Source organism: Pelobates fuscus, chromosome 1 (genome assembly GCF_036172605.1).
Source record: "Pelobates fuscus isolate aPelFus1 chromosome 1, aPelFus1.pri, whole genome shotgun sequence".
Taxonomy (NCBI): Eukaryota; Metazoa; Chordata; class Amphibia; order Anura; family Pelobatidae; genus Pelobates; species Pelobates fuscus.
The window spans coordinates 400,782,935-400,792,072 of record NC_086317.1 but is presented as its reverse complement, the minus strand read 5'-3'; the positions used below and the strand labels follow the sequence as shown (position 1 = coordinate 400,792,072).

At 43.6% G+C, this 9,138-nt stretch overlaps 1 protein-coding gene across 1 annotated transcript in view; it reads left to right on the top strand.

Moving 5' to 3' along the window:
* Window positions 1-403: 403 nt before the first annotated feature.
* CDK4 (cyclin dependent kinase 4) overlaps window positions 404-9,138 on the top strand; it is a 30,856-nt gene continuing 22,121 nt past the window's right edge. The window contains exons 1-2 of the mRNA XM_063427774.1: window positions 404-551; window positions 8,603-8,839. Coding sequence (XP_063283844.1) covers window positions 8,622-8,839 — 218 coding nt within the window. The 5' untranslated portion in view covers window positions 404-551; window positions 8,603-8,621. The remainder of the gene's footprint in view (window positions 552-8,602; window positions 8,840-9,138) is intronic.

Sequence of the window (9,138 nt, the reverse complement as noted above, 5' to 3'; positions counted from 1 at the left end):
ACTTTATTCTATCATCCAACGTCCTGGGTCAATTGGGACCATTGCAGTTGGGTGCCAACTCAGGGCAAAATTAAGTCTATTCAATGGTGGCCTTGAGAAGTTCCAAACCAAATTTAATAATAAAAAACCTTATAAAAAATATTATTAGTTTTTAAAAAAAAATACAATTTGATACATGACACATATATAATGTTTTAATAAACACAATGATCCTAAAAACAAATGTAAAAACAAAGACAGTCAATTATTACAGTAGCTGAACTTTAAATGAGTTTTGTTACCATACAGTTTTGAAAAACAATTATAATGACAATTAAGTCTTTTCTAGATGCTGGTTACGTAATATCAGAAGGAGGAGAAGAAGGGGGAGAGACCAGCTCCATGCACTTTGAGTGGGAGTGACGACTGCAGGAAGTGGATCTTCAACAAACTGAAGTGACTTAGAGCATGTGAACTGGACGCAGATAAGTGAACACTGGCTTATTACAAAACACACAAGACAATCGACATGGTATGGCTGCTCACTGACTGCTAACAAGGGATCTACCCAGGTAAGAGTTAATCCCCTGGATACATTGTTGGTCATTTACAGGGAGGATTCTAATGGAAGCTCAGCTGTTTATTTGCAAGCCATCTGTTGGATTAATATTATTATTAGGCAGGATATGTGATCTGCAGCCAAATTTGGAGGATATGTATATTTCGTATTGCTGTTTTTTTAAAAGTAAAAATAAAAAATCCATGTTTTCTTTATTTTGGGTAACTTTACAATGGCCTCAGTGATACTGTTGGTGGGGGCACAGCACAGAGTGGTAGTTTGAATGGGACAGAAGGGATGGGCTTCACCCTCTCATAAGTGATCGGTTGTCTGAACTAAAGCAGTATTTGAGGAAAGCCCCTTTAAACAGATGTTTCTGCTGTGTCGCAGTCTGACTTTGAACGACTCTGAGCCTCCCCCTCCCCCGATATATCGATGATCTTTTAAAGTTAAATGCATAAAGTTGGTAGAAGGCAAGAAATTGGATATAATAATTAAAAAGAAATCGTGCAGATCAGGCAACATTGGGATTTTTGTTTACTTAGTTTTCATTCCTAAAAAAAACCCAAAACTCCGGGCTTTGACCTAATGAGAAAGTGTAAAATGTCCTTGCAGGAAGGGGAGGGGAGAATAAAGGGGTATAGAGAATGTTAGTTGATTCATTCCTAGCAGGATGCAGGGAGTTCCTCTTCGCTTCATTCATTAAAGGATGGCACATGGGCGAAGCACAAAGGATTTATCGCATCACACTGCCACCACGTGGAATCCGCAGCTTTCGCATTATTTAAAGGTACCTTAGAGCCAAGTAGATTTCCGGGGAGGACTATCTTGATGGGAAATTGAAAACAGCTATTTCCTGTACAATAAATACCATGCATATTTTACAAGGCGACTCTATCTCTCCATTTTCTCGAAATACAAATGTCCATTTCAGAGCTGTTTTCTCATTACTAGACTTGTTGTGAACTTTAACCCCCCACCCCCCTCAACCCCACAACTCCAACAGGTCAGAGCTGTAGTTAGTAGCCATAACTATATGCTATTGGGGTGGGATAATAGTCATGTGTTACACAACTTACTGTGTAAGAGATAAAATTTAGAGCACTCTGATAAAGTTCTGTAGTGGAATTGTTGCTGTCTTACTTCGGCTATTATATTTTTAGTTTTAAGAGTAAATTATACTTTAAAACATATGCATCATGTTTATAATATGCGTTTATAAATCACTAAACTGGCTTGCATTGTTTCAGGATTATTAGTGGTATGTGATAAGTTTATTAATGACAGATCAATAAGGAAACTGATACAACACAAACCTGGCTAAGCGACTTGCTGTACTAAAAACGAAAAATTGCCAGGCTGTGACTACAGAGGGGTTTTTTTTTGTTTTGTTTTTTCAAAAAGGTATTTCTTATCTAAATTGCACAGTTTGGTTTACAATTTTCTGACATTCATACAATCCAGTGTGCAAGTTTTAGGATTACGCCAATCATCACAATCACTACAGCACTCTGTAGTGGTTATGATGCCAGGTGTACCCCAGTGTGGTTCCCTTGTAATGGGGCAAACAGTTTAGTTTGAACTTCTGACTTCTGCACAGTTGCGACCGTCATATTTCATTGGCTGAGAGTGTCAGCTGACCACTCCAATATTGCACAGAATTGACATTAGCCAGAGCCTCCGGTAGAAGTGAGGTAGTGAAACGCTAAACATACAGGCTCGAGGCACTCTGACCAGGGCCGGACTGGGGATACAAAGCAGCCCTGGAAAAAAAATCTATGCCAGCTCCATAAGTCATTGCTCCATGTATTGTCACATATCATATGTAAGGCTATGTCTTGCCACCCCCAGATGATTATATATATGATATAATATATACACATATTATAAATATATTATATAATATGTATTTATATATGACTCAATCATCTGGGGTGGCAAGACATAGCCCCTTACATATTATTGGTCAATATATATTTGTTTTTTCCAATATAAAATATTCCTTTCAGAGTCAAACATTTAATTATACAGTAAGCATACTCACATGCAGACACAGACAATCTCACTGACATACGCAAGCTCATTGATACACAGCGTCATAGACAAACAATCTCACTGATAAATATAAGCTCATTGACATAAATACATAAGTTTACAGATGCACACAAATAGGCTCACTGACAGACAATCTCACTGACATGCACAGACAAGCTTATTGGCATACACACACACAAATGTAGTACAGACAAGCTCTGACACGCACAAGCTTACTACAGACAAGCTCTGACACGCACAAGCTTACTACAGACAAGCTCACAGACACACACACACACAAAAGCTCACTCACTAGAATACACACACAAGCTCACGCACTAGCAGGCACACACACAAGCTCTCTCACTAGCAGACATATACACACAGACAAGCTCGCTCACTAGCAGGCACACACACACACACACACACAAGCTCTCTCTCTAGCAGGCACACACAAACAGATAGACAAGCTGTCTCACTAGCAGGCACACACACACACACACACACAAGCTCTCTCACTAGCAGACACACACACACAGACTAGCTCACTCACTAGCCGGCACACACACACACACAGACAGGGCTGGCGCCACCGTTAGGTGAACTAGGCATTCGCCTGGTGCGCCGGCCTGCTGTGGGCGCCCACAGGGAATTTCCTGGTGGGCTCACCCCGTCTACAGACAAGCTCACACACACACACACAAAAGCTCACTCACTAGAATGCACACACACACACAAGCTCACCCACAAGCAGGCGCACACACACAAGCTCTCTCACTAGCAGACATATACACACAGACAAGCTCACTCACTAGCAGGCACACACACACACACAAGCTCTCTCACTGGCAGGCACACACACACACAGACAGGGCTGGCACCACCGTTAGGTGAACTAGGCATTCGCCTGGGGCGCCGGCCTGCTGGGGGCGCCCACAGGGAATTTCCTGGTGGGCTCACCCCGTCTTGGGCCGCAGCGCTGGGCGTGCATCTCTAGAGCCGCCCCCCCTCAGCACCGGGCCGCTATACCAGGCACCCGAAGGTGGGGGCGCCCAGAAGAGCCCTGTCACAGTATGGCAGAGCAGGCACCTTCTTACCTTGATGACAGGTGCCTGCTCTGCCATTAAATCCCAGTGACTGAAGGAGAGGGGGGAAGCAGAAGGCGGCGAGGGAGGCGGTTCTTGCAGCCTCTCACTCCTCCCTCACGCGCCCTCTGTGATGCCGTGAGCCGGAATATGACGTCATTCCGGTCCCGGCATACTAAACGGTGTTTAGTGAGTGAGGAGCTGCCCCACACTGGATCCTAGGGAGGTGAGTGTTTAAGTGTTTGTCAGTGAGTGTGTGTGTGTGGGCCTCAAACTCCTTAAATGTCAGCGCACATGTTGGGTCCCGATGTTGTCACTGGTGCTATTCAATAAAGAAGGCAAGATCACATATACATGAACAGTGTGCAGCCCACACCCATTATACCAGCCATCCATCTACATTCATTACCCACAGCCATTCATCCATATTCATTAGCCCCAGTTACACATTCATATTCATTAGCCCCAGCCAGACGTACACATTCCTTAGCCCTAGGCATCCATCCACATCCATTAGCCCCAGTCACACATCCATATTCATTAGCCCCAGCCAGACATACACATTCCTTAGCACAGTCATCAATACACATCCATTAATAGCAGGAAGCCTTCAACACCCATCATCCAGAGGCACCCAGCATACTTTCAAAAAAAGTCTATGGAAATGCTAGCAGTTTATCTACCAGTGCCCTCAACTCAGCTTCACTGAATTTCACTTTTTTTTTTCATGCTGTTCCCACCATTGCAACTTGAGCCCCCTCATTGTTTCATGCAGGAGTAATAATTTATATCGGTAACCAAGTCAATAACATGGACAGATCATCCAAATAACTCATGAGTAAACTGTAAGCAAAAATGTTGAGTAATTTTTTAAGGAGTTTGCTATTCAACTGCTGTGTACTACAGGTTAGCTGCCGCCGCACAACATTAGACGGTAGATAGCTAGATGGACAAAACTGTTGAAATCCAGGAAAGGATTGGATTGGCTGAGATCATCAATTCCAAGGAGGTGGGGGTGGAGCTAAACACTGTGTTGTCCAATCAGCATCTCCTCATAGAGAAACATTAATTCAGTGCATCTCTATGGGGAAAGGTCAGCGTCTTCCCATACAGAGCGTGGAGATGCTGAACATAAGCACTGACCCAGGAAGCACCTCTAGTGGCCGTCTTAGTGACTGCCACTATAGGTGTCCCTAGGCTGTAATGTAAACAATGCATTTTCTCTGGAAAGCAAGTGTTGACAGCAAAAAGCCTGAAGGGAATGAATATACTCACCAGAACAACTACATTAAGCAGTAGTTTTCTGTTGAAGGGAAACTATAGTCAAGTCAGGTGTGTTTTCAGTTTAGTTGCTTTGGCCTTAAATTTAAAATTTCAATTACCGTATATACTCGAGTATAAGCCAAGTTTTTCAGCACATTTTTTGTGCTGAAAAACCCCAACTCGGCTTATACTCGAGTCAATAGTCTGTATTATGACAATTTGCATTGCCATAATACAGACTGGGGCTGTGGGGGCTGTCAGAGAGTTTACTTACCTCTCCTGCAGCTCCTGTCAGCTCTCTCCTCCTCCGCGCCGTCCGTTCAGCAACTCGGTCAGCTCCCAGTGTAAGTCTCGAGAGAGCCGCGGCTCTCGCGAGACTTACAGTGTGAGCTGACAGAAGAGCTGACCGGACGGCGCAGAGGAGGAGAGAGCTGACAGGAGCTGCAGGAGAGGTAAGTAACGCTCTCTCACAGCCCCCACTGAACTGCCAATGCTGGACCACCATGGAAGGAGAGCCCCCCTCCCTGCCATATATCAAGCAGGGAGGGGGGACGAAAAAAATATATATTAATAATAATAATAATTACATTAAATAATAATAAAAAAATAATAATAATGAAAATAAATAAAAATAATAATAAATAATAATAAAAAAAAATTAAAATAATAAAAAAATTGCCCACCCCCCACCAAGGCTCTGCACACACACACACACACACACACACACACACACACTGCACTCATACACACACACACTGCACTCATACACACACACTGCACTCATACACACACACTGCACTCATACACACACACTGCATTCATACACACACACTGCACTCGTACACACACACACACTGCACTCATACACACACACACTGCATTCATACACACACACTGCATTCATACACACACACACACTGCACTCATACACACGCTGCACTCATACACACACGCGGCACTCATACACACACGCGACACTCATACACACACGCGACACTCATACACACACGCGACACTCATACACTCACACTGCATTCATACACTCACACTGCATTCATACACACACACACTGCATTCATTATACACACACTGTAAATAAATATTCAATTAATATATTTTTTTAGGATCTAATTTTATTTAGAAATTTACCAGTAGCTGCTGCATTTCCCACCCTAGTCTTATACTCGAGTCAATAAGTTTTCCCAGTTTTTTGGGGTAAAATTAGGGGCCTCGGCTTATATTCGGGTCGGCTTATACTCGAGTATATACGGTATAACAGGTATCTTTACGATTATGTTTTATGTGTAAAAAGTGTCTGTTGTGAAAAGTGGTGCAAAGATATAAAAGGTTTGGCGTCACCTATGGATTGTGTCTGCTAGGTTATTATTATTATTATTATTACTGGTATTTATATAGCCCCAGCATATTCTGTAGCGCTTTACAATATTATCGAAGGGAAAATTACAGGAACAATAGGTTGAAGAGGGCCCTGCTCAAACGAGCTTACATTCTATAGGGTTCACTGGTTTCCGTGGTGATTACCCCACATTTAGTACTTTAGACCAGTTTTCTGAGCTGGACCCGTTTTATACATAACTCACTATTATATTATAAGTTAAATCTTGACCTTCACCAAAAGTGAAATCTGTTTCTTGCTTTTTGTAATATCCTTGTGTTGCATTGGGCACTATTATTCTTCTCCGCCCCCTTATTTAATTAAAAAATGTATTAAATAGATTGAAACCTACATTAAATACACCACCAAGCTTTATTTCCATACCTTGTCTGTCGTCACGACACATCATCCATGATTGGACCTTTTCGCTGGCTTAGGGGCTCTGGGTCGATGAGGGGAGGAAACTAATTCTTTAATACAAATAATAAAAAATAATACAGATGTTCAAAACAAAGGGGGGCAGAAAGGGGCAATGAAGTTCCCCTTTGAAGGTACGCTGCCTGCAAGAAAGAAACTCTTTACATCTTTCGCTTGCACGTAGAGTGCGCTGAAGACTGGCGATTTTTGCACAGGACTGAAGTTAGGTAGCCCAGACACTTGTGCCCGGTGTTCAACAAACCACCGACACCAAAGTGCAGTTTTCTCTGTATGTGCAACATGTCAAGCAGAAACGCTGCACACACAGACTCCTGCCACCATGACCACTTCTAAAAGCAGATGTGATAATGGTGCTTGAAGTTAACCTTTAAGATTCATTAAATCATTTTGTAATGATTGTTGTCTCTTCCTTTTTTCTCTACAGGGCAGCATCTTAATATTGCTAAAAATAGAACCAACTAGTGCTGAGTCCCCGAAGTATCAATACTGCATGTAATGCATAATTATTTCCTTTTGCTAACTAAATATGACAAACTCTGAATGTTACAGGCTTCAGTTCAAAGATATCTTGGTGGTATTAGTTAGAATAGGGCTTAAAGTGTCACTCTCAGTTTTTTTTCTCTCAAACCCATCGTTAAGTAACAGCTGTGAACTAGGCATTTTAGAAAAAGTGCTGTGGAAGATAGTGGTTTTAATTTGTTTCTGCATTCCTAACCTGAGTAGGAGCTACAGTAGCACTTATTGGTTATGAAAAATTATATATATAAAGGAACACTATAGGGTCAGGAACACAAACATGTATTGCTTACCTTGTTAAAACCACCATCTAGTCCCCCTGGTTCTCCCCTTGCCCCCTAAACATAGTAAGTTCTTACTTTTATTCCAGTCTGTTGTTGCTGGCTCTGCCCCTGATCTGCCTGCTTGGCTGACATCATCAGAAGTGGTGTGCTGAGCCAATTACAATGCTTTCCCGTAGGAAGCACCTCTAGTGGCAGTCCGAGGAGTGGCAAGTGGAGGTATCCATAGGCTGTAATGCAAACACTGCATGAATTAAATTCTGATTCGTGCTCACGGTATCTACCAAAAGGCTGAAGACCTAAATTGGTTGGGGGCCCTAAATGACAATGAGGGGGGGCCTATCGTCCTCCCCCCGGCTCCCACCTCTGAACGGCGAGTGGGGCCCCTAAATATCAAGAGGGGCTGGGGGCCCTAAATTATAATAAGGGGACGATGACGACCGTTTGTCCTCCCCCCAGCCCCCACCCCTGAATGGCGGGTGGTGGCCCTAAATAACAATAAGTGGGGGGAACCTATTGGGGGCCTAAATGAAAATGGGGAGGTGGACCTAGTGTCCTCCCCCTGGCCCCCACTCCTGAGCGGCTGGAGGGGGCCCTAAATGGAAATGGGGGTGGACCTAGTGTCCTCCCCCTGGCCCCCACCCATGAGCGGCGGGTGAGGGCCCTAAATGAAAATAGGGGTGTGGACCTAATGTCTTCCCCCCCAGCCCCCGCCCCTGAGCGGCGGGTGTGGGCCCTAAATGAAAATGGGGAGGTGAACCTAGTGTCCTCCCCCCGGCCCCCACCCCTGAGCTGCAGGTGGGGGTCCTAAATTACAATAAGGGGGGGGCAGACATATTGTCCTCCCACCCATGAGCGGCGGGTGGGGGCCCTAAGGGGAAGGTGGACTGCAGAGTGCTGCTTTCGCTTTCTGCAGGTTGTTACTGAAAATAACGGAATTCTGCCTTAACACATCCAAATACATACCTGATAGTGTATTATTCAGTGCAACATGGTCTTTTAGCCATTTAATTGTTGTGACGATTTATTTATGTATTTGTTTTTTTTGCAGGGGAGAGTGAAGTAACAATATGGCTAAAGAGATGAGAGGTCAATATGAACCGGTTGCAGAGATTGGCGTCGGAGCCTATGGTACTGTGTACAAGGCACGGGATCTTCAGAGTGGGAAGTTTGTGGCTCTTAAGAATGTCCGGGTGCAGACCAATGAAAATGGACTTCCTCTATCTACAGTGAGGGAAGTTGCTTTACTGAAACGCCTTGAGCACTTTGACCATCCAAACATTGTAAAGTAAGTGAATTAGGGGTGTGAGGGCTTTTTGTATTTGTCTCTCCCCGGATCTTTGAAGGAAAATGCATTGATATATTTTTTTTACTTATTACTACTTACTATCAATGAAACACCTTTATTTGATCTCTGGGGCGTGTGTCTTTAGTCTAGGAGTGACATTAGACATTAGTGCTGTCAGCGTGCTATTATTGTTACATATGCATTCACCTGCTCAGTTTTATTTCATTCCCATGTCTCTTTTCCTCTGGGATTTCCAACCAGGCGACCATGGAAGCCGCTTGCACTGTGTGAAACGTGCA